The sequence below is a fragment of the Centrocercus urophasianus genome, unplaced genomic scaffold (genome assembly GCF_019232065.1).
Source record: "Centrocercus urophasianus isolate 14NV4802_14NV808 unplaced genomic scaffold, USGS_Curo_1.0 seq_17, whole genome shotgun sequence".
NCBI classification, from domain to species: domain Eukaryota; kingdom Metazoa; phylum Chordata; class Aves; order Galliformes; family Phasianidae; genus Centrocercus; species Centrocercus urophasianus.
This window is the reverse complement of record NW_024884722.1, coordinates 21691105-21710615: the sequence shown is the minus strand read 5'-3', so window position 1 is coordinate 21710615 and position 19511 is coordinate 21691105. Positions and strand designations below refer to the sequence as shown.

Below are 19511 nucleotides of genomic sequence, written 5' to 3'. Positions count from 1 at the left end.
TTTCCCCACAGGAATCCTGCTTCTCTTGGTGCATAGTACAAACACAAAGAGCAGAATTAAGATGGCAGAAATAATCATATCTTAAGTTTTGAGTGCTTTATGGTGAAACCTTATCCATTCAATGTATGCTATTTTCCAAAAGGTGTTTGGCCTCAAATTATTTAAAGTAACTTGAAATAATTGTGCAGTCATCTGAAACTAAGTGGCTATCACTGAAGAAGAATTGAGTCCTGCCTTTACTTTGCATGTTTTAAATTCACTTTTGCATTGAGTATTTTGAGTGGAGTTCAGGAGATGCTCACCATGATTGATTAGGAGCTAACAGTCTAGGATCTTGGCTGTGTCTTGTGAAAATCATTGTGTTACAAAAGGTACAGCTTAATCTCATTATCATTAGGCTCTTTGGGTGCCAAACCATATGATGTGGCACATCAGAATCTTGTTCCCATAGAAAATCATGCTGTTTTTCATGGATCTTGCAGCCCTTATGAAATAGATAGGAAATTTTGCAACTAGAGGTATGCAGACTGTTGTATGTGAAGACAACTTTTATCATCAAAGAAAACATAATTGGTTAAGTGTCATGTCTCTGTTGTGATAACTATGAAACCCATGGCCTACCACAATGTTTAATTTTAAATATTGCCATCTCTAATTGAGAATTGTGGTAAGAGAGTGTGATACATTAGTTATATCCATTGTTAGCCATGTTTCTGTTGCAAACAGTTTGATCACACAACCTTGAAGATCGATGTGTTTTCCTTCCAGAAGTACCAAAAACATGTGTTGAAAAAGATTAAGATCTTTTTTTGTGTATTGGTCTAGATTGAAAAAACAGCTTTATCTTGATTGCATTTCAGATGTGTAGGACACATAGTACTTTTCTGTTTAAACATTGTGACTTGGTAGTAGATAAAAGAACATTTAAATCACGCCTCTTGTTATTCAAGAGTTATTCAGAGAGCTAGAGATTGCCACATGATAGCAACTTAAATCAAGACAATTTCAAGTCACCGATGAGATGCAGAACGCTGGCATTATTCCTCTTTCTTGTTTGTTAGTATTAGCTTGACTGAGTATTGAGACTGAACCTAAAATGCTGCCATCAGCACCAACTACCCTTTAGATTAGCACACATCTCCTATTCCCTGGCACATAGTTAGACCAGCTTAATGTCAGAGCATAAAAAAGATACTTGTTAAATAATTTCCCAAAGCTCCTTCTCAATCTTTAATTTGTTTTTCTTTTTTTTTCCTCTCCTGCAACCTTGCCCGCCCCCCCCCCAACCCCTCCAATCTTTTTTTCTCTGTGCCGAAGGGTACACCATTAAGTCGGGCTGATTTAAGGGCTGTCAACATCAACCTCTGCGACATGTGCGTTATCCTGTCAGCCAATCAGAATAATATTGATGATGCTTCGCTGCAGGACAAGGAATGCATCTTGGCGTCACTCAACATCAAATCTATGCAGTTTGATGACAGCATTGGGGTCTTGCAGGCTAATTCCCAAGGTAAGGACTGCCCTATAATACTTCTCTGCAGTGCCTACAGGGGACAGGACCTGGCAGGAAGAATATCCCTCACTCAGTAATTCAAAGAGCCCTACATCAGCTTGCTTGACAGTTAAACCTGCTGATTGGTATGATGGCTTTTAAAGGGGCAGTCACGTAGTTTCTCTGCTACATCACAAACCACATCCTGCAGAGTAAAAATGAATGAACATGAAACTGTTTCTTGTTTTTTGCATGTTTCTTTTTCTTTTTGTTAAAGTTTGCTTAAAAAAAAATCTAAAAATCATTGCATGTTCACCATGCCCTGCTCAGTGGTTTTCTCATCAGGGCAGTTGCTTTCATGTAGCCAAAGCTAATTTGTATTAAATTTTGAATACCTGCTGCTTCTGTCTAACAAGATTTCATTTTTATGTGAAGCACATTGGAGCATTGGAGCCAAAGAGAAAAAAAGCTTAGTAACACAAGTCAAAAAGTAAAACAAAAAGAACAAGAATTTAAGATTAAATGTCTTTTTATTTTGTGCCTTCTTGATCAAAAAGCCACTTTGAATTAACTCAAAGCTGATTTTTTCCCATGCTTTGACATGTACTCATCCCATTTAAAGACTGAAGAAAATCCTTCAGTCTTTGCTGAGAGGGTGGGACTGATTCTTTGGTAGCCAAAGGCTATTTTACACCAACTGTGCCTGTGCAAAGCAGCTGCAAAGCACTCATAAGCACCCTGGCAAAGACCATCAGTGTAAAAAAAATCATCTTTCCATCCTTGAAGGGTCTTGCAGCTTATGCAACTGAAGTCCTACCTTTAATGAATGTAGTAAGTGGTACAGCAAATATTCTCTCTGGATCCAGCCCTGATTTAACTGTAGGTGTAGAAGAGATAGTGAATTGGTCTGCAGTTTTCCTGTGAGCATGACCTCGAGATAGTTCTCCCTTAAGGAATGTGAAAACTAAGTTTGGTAATTGCTCTCTCCACACTGTAATCAAGAATTAGAAATTATGACTCAAATATCAGAGGAAAAAGTTTAACTTCTTATGCATAGAAAGAGCTTGAATACAGAAGACTTCATCAGAATTAGGAAAAGAAAAAGGTAGCGGAGTGTGTTGGAATTTCATATTGGAGTTAAATTGCACTGGAAAACTAAGAATTTGAATTTTTCCAAACTAGTTTAGATAGTTTTCTGGATAACAACTTTATTTAAAGAGGGAGAAAAAGATCTTCTTTCCATTTCATGTTTGTTTGAAGTTTCAACTCCAGGGCCTACAAACAAGGCAACCCCAAGTATTTTAGAATTACCATGAAAAAATTATAAAAAGAGTCTGACTTACTCCCATTGTGATGACTTGTGATCATTATTAGAAATTCACTGGAAAAGTGGAATACAGCCACTCAGATTCTTTCTTTTACTGGGATGTTAAATGGGATTTGATATTTTTGATCTCAAAACCAAAAATTTACTACCAGCTTGTTGGTTATTTTTTCATGGGTCTTATTCTGGGAAAATGTTTCGGTTCACATTAGCTTATGCAAACTTAAGTATTGCCACATTAAGCTTTTCTAGTTCTGAATGCATCATTTTGAATGACTTCCCTCACCACTACCATCCCTTGAAAGGGTTCTGTGCTGCTCCTTTATGTGATGTCTATTTTTGATCACAGGAACACTGACAGTAGAAAATCTTGGTTTGTGAAAGAACATCAGTTGACCTTTGAGAGAGTGTTGAAAAGAGAAGAAATAAGAACAAAACAGTAGATGTGAACAGTATATGTGAGAAACACAGAGCCTACATGGCAAGATTTTTGGTGAGGGAAATTAACGAGGGAATTAGCCTTGCTACTCCAAGCAGAAGGTCAATATAATGCTCTAGTCACTAAGTGCAATCTCATAAGAATACCTTATATATAATTCTCTGAAAAAAAGTGACAGTCATTTAATCTATAGGTTATTGAATGAATAAAGATCATTCAAATTTTTACCTGTGACTATTTCATTTCCGTAACAGATGTTGCCAATACAAAAGGTGTGCCATAAGCAGGATGCAGATCTGATTCTTAAATAAATCCTGATAATTAGCTAGTATGAAATAGTCATACTATACAGAAATATAGTGCCATGTCTATAAATACTTTGTCTTCTCTTTATATGAGGAAAAAAGAACTATCAAATTTTGAGATTTCATTCCCTTTTCTACAGGGGCTCATCCTCTTCACCTCCCTTAACTCCAAAGTCACTTCCACCCTAGTCACATAAACATTCAGAACTAGCCAACCTTCTGCATCCATCAAAGCCACCCCTTTCCAGCAAGGGAGATAGAGAATCATACCAACAACTGGACATATGAAATTGGTGATAAAGGGGCTTGTAGAAGGAACAAAGGACATGCCATGGCAAATTTTCTTGGTAGGCAAAATTCTATAACAGTAAGGCCTCTGGTTCCCAGAATTTTTTTTTAAACACATAACCAAGCTAAATTAACTGATAAAAGAAAGTCTCCTGAATTAATCTCGTTTATATCAACAAAGTATTTTCTCATTAGTTGTTCAAGGTGAACTTATTAAGGACAAAGGAGTTATCACGCAGAAACAAAGACTTGGTAGTGTCTCTTCATATCATTAAAATATTCTTCAGCTTTTGAGCTGGCTTGCATCAATTGTCCAGACCTGGTAAATATTCTGACAACATCTTTGTTCTCTGGTTTGTCTGTCTTGAATACTAACTGATACTGTTAATATTAGTATTATCTACTAACCATTGGGAGTACAGTGCCTTGACCTTCTGAAGGAAACGGAATAAGTAGCTTACTTGTCCTCACAATTCCAAGGCAGAGAAAACAAAATAAATTCTGGACCAGAATTACTGCAGACCCTGGAGTACCAGAACAGATGAGACTAAACTACTTAAGTTGTCAAATCTATGCTCATCATCACTGTCTAGCTGGTGACAACACAGGAGCAGCATATATTAGAAGGAAAAACCTAACTGTTGTGGAAGGATTTACTAGACTCCCCTACATAAAGTGTACTGTGTTATTCTACTCAAAGAGAGAAGGAAATCCTTCAAATTGGACTTGTGTTGTTAAAATCTCTCATGCTGAAACTATTTTAAGGGCTTTTGAAGGTTTCTAATCTGACTGGGCAACTTTTTAGACTCACTAAATGGGAGGAATGCAGAATCTGATGTCCAAAGAATGAGCTGGGCAATGTAGATTCCAAGGACAAAGCCAAAGTATATCCCACTGAATCTGCAGCAAACCTTGCCATTTTCCGTAGGACATCTCAACTTCTGAAATATAAAATTTGGTAAAGTTGGATTTCTGGCTACATCTTCACAGAATGATTCATAAACTCAGATCTTTTATTTGTGATAAGTGGAGTCCTCTTTTTATCTTTAACAAGATGTTCATTGATAATCTTCCTAGAAAGGTTTATAAAAAGTTACATTTTTGTTGGCAGAAAGAAAAACCAACCTCAGATACTGCAGATTTGTTCTTATTGCTTGATCCTTTCTGATTCTAATTGTGTTCCCTCAACTAGAAAATGAATTATTTTATATAGATGTGTTTTGGAGAGAAGATCAAAGAATATTAGATCCATGATAAGCATCTGTACTCCATTCCTCCAAAGCACCTGGGAAGGAGTCTGGGATGGGCTCTGCCTTGGCAGTAAATTGGGGGAGCCCCAGTAATTCTTCCCCCATTCTGTTGATCTTCCCATACTTTTTCCATCCTTTCTTCTTCAAGTAACACTTATTGACTATTCCTATCTAGTTTTTCATGTTTCCTGTACTTTCTTTCAGAGTCTTAAATTGTGGGAACTTTACTTGTTTTACTCACCAGATGAACACAAGATATTTTTCTTGAGTTGTAACTAAAAATGCTATTTGGCTTTCTTCCCAAAAGCCAGACAGTTATACTTAACAGTTTAGAGATTTATAAATACTGTACCAGAGTAGCCTCTGGGTTATAAATTCAGATACCAAACTCAGTAATTTGCTTTTATTGGATAGTGATTTACATCTTATTTTGAGTCAGGCCTATATAATAGGAGCAGTATGTTTCATTACAAAATACAAAATAAAACCAAAACAAAAAAAACCACCCACCTTGCTAAACAGTTAAAAAACAAATATTATGGTTTCAAACCAGTCTAAAGTACGGAAAGGAAGGGCTGTATAGTAGCATTTTTTTCAATGGGCATTACAAGACAACTCATGGTACAGAAGAGTAGATGTATTTCAGCTTAGTGACAAATGCAACTGTTTTATGAACCACTTCAATTTCTGAGAATTTTCCCTAGGAATGCTACTTCAACAAGAGAGGCATTCTAGGCCTACGTTGACTGTTCTTGTAATAAAATCCTCCAACAAGAGAGAAGAAAGAAAGAAAAAAAAAAAAAAGAAGGGATCAACTCCTGAATAATATGTCATGGCAGGAATTTTCTGCAGAAAATCCTATAAAATCAAATTAATATACACAGAATTATAGACACTAAATTTCAAGCATCACAGACTATGCAAGCTAAAATAAACTTGCACAAGTCCAATTAGCCTGGTTTCGTTTTCTTAAGGTTTCCTTTAAAATTACTTCTAGTTTCATAATCATTTTTTGTTGGAGGAGTCTTAAGCTATGATTGATAGAACAGGAAGAGATGTTGTCGCTCATAAGCCACTGAGTTTCATTAGATTATTCATTTAGATTCTTACATTATTGCAACTCTTGATGGACTAAGTCTACCAATCTGCTGCAAGAAAATTCTTATTAAAATAAATTTCAGATCTACATTCCATTGTTCTTGGAGTTAGCAATTTCTTTCTCCTCTATTAATTAATTATTCTTCATTGTTTTATCTATGAAATGTTAGCAAAAGGAAGGAAGTGTAGTATTATCAGGACTTGAAATGGAAAACAAGGGGAAGGATAAATGTCTGAAAAGCAAAGGTACTGTGTCATTTTCAGAGATAATTGTTAGAGATAATTTTAGAGATGTTTGTTATAAGTTCAGATGTTAAAAAAATTAAAATTCTGAGCTGATTATTTCTAAAGGAGGATTTTTTGATGAATGTGGATTTTTTTTGTCTGACTTTACACTCATAAGTTTTTCAATGAAGATTTCAAAATGTATTATTTGATCATAAATGCAGTTATTTTTGTGCTGACAGGGAAAGCATTTTGTGGCAACCCAGCACTGCTTCTCTTGTTTCATTTGTTATATTACATTAAGAAATAAAAATAAAGTACCTTACTTTCAAATACATCTGGATTACTGGTTCATCAGGTTGGATAGTTCAGCACAGGGATTACACCTGATAAGCATATTCTTATGTTTTGTGTTCCTGAATGTACCACATACTATTGCTATCATCAGTTGTTGTAAATATTCTTCTGTGTAGATAGACAAAAATAACATCTGGCTTTTTTTATTATTATTATTTCATTTTGTTGGTTGTTATTGTTTAACCAACTGAATTTTGGAATGTTTGTTGTAGTTTTGTTTCATTATTTTTCAAAACCAGGACTGATTATCCCAAGTAATGAAGTTAGTCATTGAAAAACTAGATAAGGGTTTTTTTAATTTCCCTGCATGTGTCCTACATCATAATAACAAACTAATAATAACAAATTGTAGCTAATTAAAAAAAAAAAAAAAAGGAAAAAAAGAAAATAAATCCCATATTTGAAGATTAGGTCACTATGATAAGTAAGTAACTTAGCATTACTCTCAACATGCACATGACTTCTTATCCTGCTGAACCAGATGGATCAGCTGATAGCTGTTTTTTATTTCATTGTAGCATATTTGAGCTCTAGATGGAATTAAGAGCTTGTTGTCATACTCTTGATATATACAAGAATAAAATATAGACTTTGCCCTGGCAGGTTTACAATCAGATGCTTTTCTTGTTCAAAACTTAAGTTATGTCCTTAATGTTATACCAGTTAATAAATCTCTCTGACTTCAGTGAAACTATCCACCTGTGTAATGTTAGATTATGTCTAAGTCTTTGCAAGATTTGGACAGAAATAAAATAAAGAGACAGTAAGAGAGACAGACTGTTCTTTTAACTTTGTTTCATGGATGTCAAAGATGTCTGTGCTAGGAGTCATTTCCTTCTTTCAAACAGGACACTACCAGCCTTCCACTCTTCACGAGAACTCCAGAGAGAAAAGTTCCCACCTAGCACCATTTACATTTCTTCTTTTCTCCTCATAGCTGGATCCTAACATTAGCTGCTGGAGCTTAAATGCATGGAGAACAGTTTCTTCTTTCCCTCAAAGTTCTCCCAGGATGAGAAAAAAAACTGCTAAGAAAGGAGATTTTTGATTCTGTTGCTTATAAACTAAAAATGTGTTAGGGAATGGCTGGAGAGACGCATTTTTTTTATACAACTTCTATGTATATGAGAAATGGTTGTAGGTTCTAGCCCAAATGCCATCAAACTTTCACAATTGCTTCTTTCTCCTCTGCTTTTGGGACGTCTTCTGCTTCAGCCAGAGAAAGATAAAACTGGGCAAAAAGAGGTAGATAGCACAGTACATCAAGCATGTTATTTCACACGTATACTATAAATATATTTAACCATCCCATGACTGTTATAAATCCATGGTGACTCTATTTTATTATTATTTGCTGTTCAACATCTTGAAAGCAAACCCCTTATTATGAAGGTGCACTATTTTGTGCATTTCTGATGCTGAGGAGTAAAAAAACTGCTCTTTTTATGAGCATTAATTATACACTAGGCAAGGAAGCAATTGCCTCTATGTTATGAAATATTAAATCAAAATGCTTCCTGTTCCCAGATGTCCCGGAGATAAATACAGCAGTATTTTGAAGCCCCACTTGGAGCTGTTTTGCCTGCAAATTTATAGTTTTGTCTCCATTTTCAGAAAACCCTGTTTTATGTGAAGTATAGCACTCTTGGTAGTTTTTAAGGAGCAAACTCCTTTGGAGTTGCCTATGTAGGCAACAACTCTTATGTAGATTGCACACAAGGGATCTGAAGTTGAAAGGCTCCTTTAAGATGACAAATGGGTTGAAAGTGTTATTGTCTTTGATTGCATGCCTTACATCATCTGTATGTAGGAATAAGAGAGCTATACTTTATCTTTAGCCATTTTATAAATATTTAAGTCCTTATAGTTGCCTAAAGATATTAAAGCATATTTTACAGTAGTTGGAATATAAATATTATATATAGCACAAGATACCAAAGTAGTTTAATGAATTCATAATTTTCTGTTCACTTTTATTGGAATGTGTTTTATGTCCCCAAACTTCCATTTAAAGAATAAGAGATCATTCTGCTCCCTGACGAGATATAAGCCAATAGTGAATGTTATCAAGGTTGTTTTAAATGATGGTATAGGACTTCAATTAACAAGAACTTGGACATTTGAATGTACTACTCCAATCTGTGTGTTCAGCTGCAAAAAGTCTTTCTGAAAAAAGATTTGCTTTGTAAGCCTTTGAGAAACTTTAAGGTGTTCTGCAGCTGTGTTTCTTTGTTTCTTTAATGTTCTTAATTGCAGAAGGAGATACGTGTCTAGATTTGTTTAAGCAAGATCTAGATTGCATAAGTTTCTGAAATTTCTGAAAATTTAAAGATTAGTTTCTAAAACAGCCAACCATAACGTCTTCTGATATTCAACATACAAAAAGTCTATATTTCAAGGCCTCTTGACTATAAAGGTATATTAAGATTATCATTGTTAATCTTGCACATTTCCATCAAATATTTTTTTTAAATATTTTTTAATATTTCACAGAGTTTCACTAGTTCTCAGTAGGAGTTCATACTGGGTAATGCTTGCTAATTACCCTCTGCGAAAGAAGACACACAATGTGGTAAATTATCTGACCCTTTGCATTTTAATGAGACAACAAGGATTTCACAAAGTGATGTTGTTTCAGTGGTTAATGGTGTCAGCAATGTTGTAATTGTAGGCAGAGGCACATTAGCTGAACAACCACATGTAGAAAAGGCTCCTCTCAACAGGCCCTTTGGAGAATAGAATAGGGTATTATCATTAAGCCTATGTCATTTGCATCCTGCTAATCACTTACTTTATTATCTTGTGTATCCATTGTCTTTCTTTAATTGCTCTTTAAATTAAAATTAAAAATAGTTCCAATGCCCATGATAGTTGTGATAGCATCCTGATTATGAAGATAACTTCAAGAAAATGGAATATATAGATAATATATTACAGGATTACAAGATAGTTTGAAAGTTATATGCCATACCAGGCAGCCTCATGAGCTTAATTCTGCTATCTTTCTTGTTTCAGTACGTATTGTTTGTTTAATAAATTGTAATTTATATGCATGAAGATTGCTTATTTTGAAGGACATACTTGAATTCATAGATCACTGTTTTTGTATGTAGTGTGGAAGCTTTGGTGAAATCCTGCAGATTTCACTGGAACTAGAAAGGTTCCAGGAGAAAGCTAGATTTTACTTCTTTGTTTATAGCAATTAAATCCTGGTGTAATAGCCGTTGTAGAAGAGTGGAAGCTAACTTCTGCTAGTGAGTTGCAGAACTGCCATTTGACAGCCAGCATTAGGACAAAACTTAATAAATAGTTGCATATTCTTCTATCAGAATAGGCTTGAAGTTTAACACGGTTCAATTTGAGGCAGACCAGCCTTTGCAAAATAGGCAGTCTCTAAAGCTTGGTAGTTTCAGTATACCTGCAACCTTCCAAAACTTTTAGCATCATCAGAGATTGATATGCAGGCCATGCTGAGGATCTGCTTTCATTTGAGGATCGATACCTTCTGTGTTCCTAATGCTGTATTTTTATAGCCTTTCTTTTTAAAATCTGAATAAACTGAACCCGAAAAGGGTGTGAATTTTACAAATGGTTTTTGTTAAAGGAAGGGTGAACTTTGTTCTTGACTAGTTATTTATTTGTATTCAATAATCCCCAATATTAATATAGAATTTCTGTGGTTCATTGGACACAAGAAGTAGTATAAGATATCTGTAGTGTAATAAGAATTTGTGATCTTTTGCCAACTCTTCTTAGAGATGTAGGGAAGCTCTTACGAGAGTATAGTTGAGATTGAACTCCTCATACTGATTTGAATTTTGGTTGTTATTCAGATTCAGATTTCAAACACTGTACTACTAATATAGGGTTATGATTACTTGTTAGTATTAGAAGACAAAGTATCTCTGCAATGTAGATACATAGGTTGCTCCAAAAATAATGCCTTACATTCATTTCCATGGGAACTGCAACAGATAAAAAGATCTCTGTAATATTATTTGATAGATCAAATTCTCAGACACAGAAAAAAACATTTTTCAATATAGTCGTCACCATTAGCAATGCATTTTCACCAGTGATGGATAGGAGCCTGCATGCCATCCTTGTAAATATCGACACCAATGGAGGTGACTCACTGTTGCTGATACCACTGCTGAAATCCAGCACCTGCTGCCTCACTGCTCACATCCACTGTTTGGTCTCTATCAACATTCAACAAACATTGATGAATATCAGTGGGTGCCATTTATTCTGCATAGAGGAATTCAATGACACATCTTTGCTTCATATGCACTACTGTGTCAGATGCATTTTTTCAGACTGCCCCTGTTGCCATCTGTCTCATGGCAACAAAATTTAATGGAATATTGGTGAGAAGGTTCAGCCTCTACTACTGTACCGCCACCATCTGCCTCTGACATCATGGACACAATAAAATAGGTGACATTACTTTCATAGCAGCCTCTAATGGATTTCCTGTTTGTTTTTCAGTTTTTCTTCAAATACATTGATAGGATAATCAGATTAGGTGTTTTCATAGAATTTCTTATTTCTGCTAAATTTATATCTCTATATCTTATATATGTTCTGTGACTTAGAATTAATCTCAAAGTGAAGGCAAAAATAGCAAGAAATTTTTGAAAAAATTTCTCCTCGAACCAGAAAAAAAAAGAAAAAAAAGAAATTTTGCTGAAACCAGTGTCATAAAGATGCTGAAAAGCACTTAGGGGAATTGTTTCTTGTGTTCTTTGAGAACAGATGGGTTGGATTAATAATGCTACAATTACATCAGAAATTCTTAAGAATAAATGTTCCTTTACTGACAAGAATAAACCTGCTCAAAAACAGTTTATGCTTTAATGAAAATTAAATTCATATAAGATACTTGTACCATTCTGTTTAGGATTTTAATCTTTGTATTTTAAAGACCATCTTTCCATCTTTGTTGTAAATACTCAGTAACTTATAATTTTTTTTCTAGCTGTTCCCATATGAAGATATCTTCTTAGAAGCGTAACTTGAAACTTTTCAGTAATAAGTTCCTATATGTGTGTGTGCATATGTTTGTGTGTGTATTTATATACTCAACATTTTTGTCTTTTATGGTTCTGTGGTTGGCCATATCAACTGTAAAGAAAGACTAAGTTTTTGACATTGTGTAGTTTGAAGTAGACCATGTTATTTATCTGCAGGTTTATATTTCAGATTCAAACTTTCTGAACTACCTCAAACTTCTTAAAAATCCAGATTCCAAGTTGAATATTTATTAGAATCAAATAACAAGAAATAGATGCTCAGAAATATTAAAAGCCCATACTTGAAAGGATGGCTATTTCCACTCATACTGGTACTACTGAAATTCTAACGTGAAAACAATTTGTAACAATCTGTTTAACTTTATAATAAATAATATTGAGTAGGAAAGTTAATATATTGTTTAAATGTTTTATTAAGCCATTTTTGAAACCCGCAGTAATGTTTAGATGAGTGAGTGACAGTAAATAGTCAGTATTATGCTGGAAACTAAAAAGGAGCTCATAAATTCTTAGAATGATTGTATTGTGTACTGGATACCATGTCGTACATTATATAGTTGCCACTTAATTTTCACTGCTTAAATAATGTCACAAAACAGTTTACTATTGTTATTGTCGTTGCCAGCTTGATTTCTAGTAAAAAATGCATTTTGAAACCATATAAATTAAATAAATGTCAGGTGTGTGTAAATGAACTCATGCTGGTACTTTTTAAATATACAAATATATTTGAACTATGTGAGATAAGCCAAAACCTCAAGTATCTTAGCAAAAATTCAAAATAATGTGAGATACTCTATAATGATGATTGAATTTCTTTTCTTTCTATGATTAATATTCAGTGAAGAGGGGAAAAATTTTGAGCCAAAATGTTGCAAACTTAGTCAATGAAAGTTTGTTTTTCCTTCTTGATTCTAGAGGCTACACTGAGTGAAGCAGAGATTCTCAAACCTTACCAATTGGGTAACATCAGTATTCCTTAACTGTGCAATTTCTATTTATATATTTTGTATGTGAAAAAAAGGAGTAGAAAGAATCAGGACATTTCACTGTATGTGCATTTTCAGTCAGAATCAGGAGTAGTTGCAAGAAAATAGCCAGTTTTAGTACCTGCTAGACTTATATTGAAACTAAAATAGCACGTGGCATTCTGTATATATGATATACTGAACAGGGAGATTATATTGATATGAACAGAGTATAAGGCTGGGTTGATGTGTTAGCTATTCCTGTGAACTTCAGAATTAGAGGGCTGAGTGGAAGTACTTTCTGGAGGTACTTTTTTACTTTATTGTTCATGGCAGGTTCAGGGCTGGTTTACATACAGTTTAGTTATACTGATACTTCTGAAAATTGTGCTGTTGAATTGATACATTGAAAAAATATATTCAAATCTCTAAAACTCTTTTATTTCTATATTCCCATTTAAAATTCGGCACAGTGTGTTATTTGCAAGGTTCTGATTAGACTGCAGCAGAGATGTAGTACAGAGTTATAGATTGGCTTGAGTTGGAAGTGACTACAAAAATCACCTAGTTCCAAGCCCTACTGCACCCGGGTGAGAAGAATTTTTCTCCAGAAAAGTTAGTTGTGTTAGTGTTCGGCAGAATATGAAATTCATTTTTGCACATGACATATCTTTAGCACAGCTATTACTCTGAAGTTGTGTGTGTTACCGAAAGCAACGTGTGAGTGACAAAAAGGAGTTCGACTTGGACTTCTGTTAAAAAATGTTGGCTTATGGAGAATCTTTCTTTTAGTATGGCAGACCAGAAGGAAATTATTTTCTGTTAAAATATTTAAATTCTATGTTAACATACTTCTCTTTGATACGTAGTTTCCTCTTGATATGTTTGATACTATGTTTGTGCTAATAATATAATTCTCTGTTAATATATTTTAAAACATATTCACACTAAAATGAAAAAAAAAGAAAAAAAAAAGTTTCCATTTCTTCCAAGCATTTAATCAAGTCTTTGAAATCTAATTTTTGGGAGTCACCTGTGTACTGACATTTGTCTATGTGGTTTTATGGCATCCTGTCAGTTAAACAGTTGTGACAGGATTTGGTGAAATCTGACATGATGCTAAATGCCCCCTAGTTGGCACTCTTTGCTGAGAGTTGCTTTTTACAAAATGAAGTGAGTCTTGAGAATTTATGGATACTTGTATAGAGATTAAACTGCAGGAAATGTGCAGTAGACCTTTGCCATATAAATTAGAGGTGGTCTTGATCTGAATCCAACCTGTCTCAGCACTCACTTCTGTGAATCCAGTTCAGATTTCTTTGATAAAATGAGGCCTTAGCCTTCACAGTTAAATCTTTGATCCCCAGGACAGCCTTGAATGTGGGATTTTAGTTTTGACTCAGCCTATAGAGAACTTAATGACATCTTATCATAGGTTTCCAGCTCAATTCCAGCTTGAGCAATTTAAAAGTCTGCTGGCACTGTTTAGCCCACACAGACCATGAAGCCTAACACAAGTAAATCCAAGTCAATGGAAAAACAATATTGCTAGAACAGAGTGACAGATGTTGATTATCACAAAATGTCTGTTTAAGCATTTTGTATGGATCTATTTCCTCCCTGCATACACCTGAAATTTTGTAAAGTTATAAAGTAATTGTACTTAAAGATGTGGAATTTTTTTAACTTCATCTGCTAAAGAAATTGTCAGAATATATATTGCAAAAAATGACTGCTGTGGTTATTACTGTTGCAGCTCAGGGGAGCTATTCAGATGCCTCATTTATTGGAGCTTAATAGATTAAAAGTCCAAATTGAGTCTCATGATATAAACCTAATCAAATTCTAATCTGCATAATTTTCCCATAAGCAGCAATGGGAAATTTGTTTAATTTATGTTTCAGTAGTTGCCAATCATGTGTTGGACAGCATTGTTTCACATATTTATCAAAATGTTTTTATTACTTGCTTGATATGAAATCTGGCTTTGCTCTTCCTTTTTACTAAGGAAAAAAATTACTTTATTCGACATAATGACATAATGTAGAGTCTTGACTAACATGATTATATATCATTTTTAATGGTAAGCTTTCTATTTTATTTGTATTTATTGAATACCTGTCTCTGTGAACTAGGTAATATAGCTTGATTTATTTAATAAGTTTTATTCAGCATATTTATTTATTTTTGTTTGGGGTCTAGGTGTGCAAGGTCGATTAATGATCAAACAGAGAAAGATTTGACATCATTTTGTAGTAAATTATTTTAGCTGCAAGCCTGTGCTATACTTAGATGCCAACAACTTTATACTTTAGGAAGTACCTAGCATAGAAACCTTTTAAAATGGTAAGCGGAGAGTAGGAACAATTCAGTAAACGAACACCTTGAGCACTAATGTTTTAATTAAAGTGTGTAGAAAAGCAGGAATTATCATTTCTGATTATGTTATGGATGTAAGCGTACTCCGCAGTGTTTTGGATAATTACTGTTCCACAACATGTTGAATGAACGAATATAAGTATCTCTTCTACCTCTTTTCAAATATGTCTTTAATTCTACTGGTACTTCCTGAACAAAATGAGAAAAACCAAAGAGTGTGTCAAGAGAATATCAAGACTATGCTTTGAAAGATTTTGGTAAAGATATTCCATTTGTTTTGGTAGCTTTGAATTATGTAAGCTTGTGGTAAACCTGCGCAGTTATGGTCTGGGTAATTATTGCATGAGATTTTGTATAAAGATCAGGCATTTGCAGAAGGACTTAATCATGAGGTTTTGTAAGTGGTTGATAGTGAAACTCTAAATGAGATTCAAACTGGGAAAGGACTCAGATAAGTGCCTGTGAATAAAAAGCCTCAAAGTTGAAAACAGAAACAACATGGTGTCATTCAGCCCCAGGTCTCAAGATGATGAAACTCCAATCCTGCCCTTAATCTTTGATTTTACAACTGAACCCTGCCTCACTAGAGCAGTCCTTTACACTTTCAACGTGTGGGTCTGCTAACACATCCAGGAACAGCTGGAAGAGCAAACATCAGCATTGTCCTGTGCCTTCATTACAGTTTTGGTTTGGATGTTTTCACTATGAGTAATTCAACAGAATGGGAATGAATAGGCATTAGAGAAGAGCACTTTCTTGGAGGGAAGATGAACAGCTTTTTCTCTGCAGTGGTGTTCTCAGCCTTCACTGCACTAAGGGTTGTTCCAGTCTCAGTGCACTGGAGGCTTGTTACAATTGAGACAGATATCCTCTTTACTCTTCATTCCTTGTAGCTTGGGCTATGTTTGGGCCCAGATGTGGAAGAGAGCATCTGTGCAGATGCTGCTGAGATTGCAGCTTGAGAGAGTGAGGAGCTTACAGAGGCACTTCTGCTTTCCTGCATTCCTCTTCTCTTCAAGACCTGTAGAGATAATCTCCAAAGAATTTTTAAATCTTCAGGCACAAATTAAAATAGAAGTCAGAATTGGTATCAGAATTTAGGATATTCAGATTCTAAGGCCAAACTACATCTCTCTGTCTGAGACCGCACGGGACGTTTGAAGCTAGAATTGCTTCTAAATTGAATGACTGTAACAGATTCCCATGAATGTCAGCAGCTTTTTAGCTGCATGACTGCTGCTGAACTTTTCTGGTGTGCCCCAGTGGCTGTACTTCGGAGAATAACAGGTATAGTCTATCATTGCACTGAATTCAACAGAATATTAATGAACATTGTCAGCAAACAGTAACAAAGGGATAGAGATGTGAGATCCTTTTGTAAGAGAATTATTTCTTTTTTTTCTGACTCTGCTTAATGAAAATCCTTGTCTCATATTTCTCCATATTCACTTGTCAGTGATGTGTTTGGTAGTTCACTGCCTGCATGCTACTTGACTATGCCCAAAATATGGTTTCTGTTTCATGCTTCTCAGGTGAGCCAGAGCTAGTTCATAGCATGTATGATTTACAAATTATATTTTTGAGAACTTCACTGCTTGCTTTAGCCAGTGAATCCCATGGCACCTTTCCCCAGAATGGCCTTAATTAAAGGGCATTATCAATTTACAACGCGCTTTAGTGACAGGATCACAACCTTTAGAGTTTTCTATTTCGTAAACTACATTCTGCCTTTATACTTCCAGTTTAATAAAATATGTATCTTTTGAAAGGGAAAGGAGGCAAAAGCGAAGGGGCTAGGAGCCGTAAACTATCTTTTATGACTCTCTGGAACAGAAGATTTTTTTATAATTGTAGCATAAAAATCTGGTTTGTGAATATGCTCATCTGGATCCCTGGGACAGAAGTATTCTTCCAGTGCATCCTTCCAACAGCCAAATTTGTATCTATTTTAAAACTCCATTAAAGTGTAACACCAGCAAACTAAAAGGATCTATTCGCTGCTACATAGAGCAGGTCTTACTGCATTTCACAGGATGTTATTCAGTTAAGTGAACTGCATGAGAATAAAAAACAAGTTTGTGTCCAGCACAATCGGTAGATCATTTGGCCATCAGACGAGTTTCTCCAAACCTTGTGTAAGCAGAGCAAACAATAATTATTGCCAGTGTTTTCAGTGGGCAGAAGTCACTGTGAAGCTGTGCCTGAATTTCCTGATTTCTCCAAGCCATTTCCTTCCTTGGAGCTTATGGATGCAAGCACTACTGCCAGCTGTGGTAGGATGACCCCAGATTAATTTTTTTCTTTTTTTTTTTTTTTTTCAGAAGACCCCAGTTGCCATTGTATTTCCTTACACAATGACTTCAGCTTTAGGAGCCTGTATGAATTTTACTCTAGAGATTGATCCTGTTGAGCAATTGTAGCTGTAACTCCCTCAGTTGTTTGCTGAGCAAGGAGACACTATGGTTATAAGAAGATCACAACTATCAGCCCTGCTTTACTATTTTTATGAGCATTAATGGAGCAAGGTTTGGGGACTGAAGGAGAAAATGGAATATGAAAAGGAAAATGAAAAGAGGCTGTGAGGAAAGCATGTCATTTCTAAATGAATGCTCTGTGCAGAGGAATTGGATCTTTTCACAGCAGAAAATGGATCTTAAATCTGATGCCTTAGCTTGTTTCAGCTTCTGTAATGAAATAGACTTTTCCTAATACCCTGTGACCTGAATTTCTCCCAGCTTTATGGGTGCTATTCCTTGACGTACAAGCCTGTATTTTCTCAAGTCAGCATTTGATGATGGATGTCAAAATACAGGTCATGTATTATGCATATAGCATTACCGATTTAAGGTGTTTACTTGTCAAGTTGAAGAAATTCAAAAATGTCACATTCACTGAATCTGCACAGCTGTCACTTGTAGTTTTTCATGCCTTTAAATGAAAGTTCTGATAAAGCAGGTTAGTTTTCCTGCACTTTTTTTTCCTTCTAGAGGGAAAAAAAATTAGAAACCCTATCCGTAGAGTTTAGCTTATGACTTGGGAGCAGGAGTGTGGCCTGAATGTGGATGATGCCTTGACTCTAAATATAGGCACACAAAATCTTTAATAATTCCAATTCTTCTTTTTTTGAAAATATTCCAATAGTTGTATATTTTTCAGAAGTCGATTTGTAGAGGTGTCTGAATTAATCCCAGGCTGGGAAATTAAATTAAAATAGCAAATATTTCTTATATCTTCCCAGATCATAAAATGAGAAATATTTAGTCATGAGTCTGTTTTTCATTCAAGGAGAAAAAAAATACCCTTTTACATGCTTCTTGCATTTCAGACTGAATGCACTGAGTGCAGTGTGCAATTACAGAGCTCCTGACAGTCTGTGTCTAACAGAAATGCCAGATTTACTTCAATCTTCTAACACTTCTAGACATTTGTCTAGGAAGACAAATATTTGAAGGGTTAGAGAGAGGTGGATGCAAACAGCCACGTATGGAGAATGTGTGTGTGTGCACATGGGTGCATGCCTGCATGTGTGTACATTGCAGTAGTAGGAGGGTAAGAAGAATTTACACATTTAGAAGCATTTATGCCAACTTTCTTCAATTTGCTTTTAGCTGATTGGGAAATATTGATGTGCTCATCATCTGGAGAGTCTGATTCAGTGAAAGATGTTTTAGATAATGCATCCTGAGATAGGGAGAGGAAGCCATCAGGAAAAAGAGGGCAGCAGTTCCTTCATGGCTGGCCCCAGAAGTACTGCTCTAGGGTGCTTGGGTTAGTGGACATCTTGCTGACCTGCCACAGCTGTTATCTGCCAGGGGTAGTCCCAGGGCAGACTCTATACCAGCTGACCACCATCAGTAATAAGATCTTGGTGGAGACTGACCGACCAGCCACCCTGGTAATGTGAGTACCTCTCTATTAAACTGATGAATGTTAGCTTGCTTCTGTGTACTTTCTTTGAGAATGGTAAACCTTGTGCAGAAGCACTGGAGATTTTGTATAACATTCTCTCCTTACAGACCTCATGCTGTAAATAGGAAATTCATATTGGCATCTTTTGGAGGGCTAAGTCTTTTAGTGATTCTAGTTTTATTAGTTATCTATTATATATTTCATATAGACAGGATTTAGGGAGAAATAAACTGAACATCAGATAAAAAATTCCACTACATCAAGAAGTCTAGATCAAGCGATCTTTATAGTTTGACTTGTTTAGAGACAATTTTAATAGTGAAGGTAATTGCCACTGGAAAAGAATTGAAAATTCTTCACAAAAACCAATATAAATCCAGTATTACATGTTAAAAAATACAGTTGAGTTTAGAGATTTTCTGGTTTGCAAAGTAGCTGAAG

The 19511-nt window shown here is 35.2% G+C and overlaps 1 protein-coding gene across 7 annotated transcripts in view; it reads left to right on the top strand.

Annotated features, from left to right (window-relative positions):
- Positions 1–19511, top strand: part of KCNMA1 (potassium calcium-activated channel subfamily M alpha 1) — a 431318-nt gene that overhangs the window by 387500 nt on the left and 24307 nt on the right. For all 7 annotated transcript variants that reach the window (XM_042817866.1, XM_042817867.1, XM_042817863.1 and 4 more), the window contains one exon: positions 1318–1510. In XM_042817866.1, the coding sequence (XP_042673800.1) occupies positions 1318–1510 (193 nt within the window). The remainder of the gene's footprint in view (positions 1–1317; positions 1511–19511) is intronic.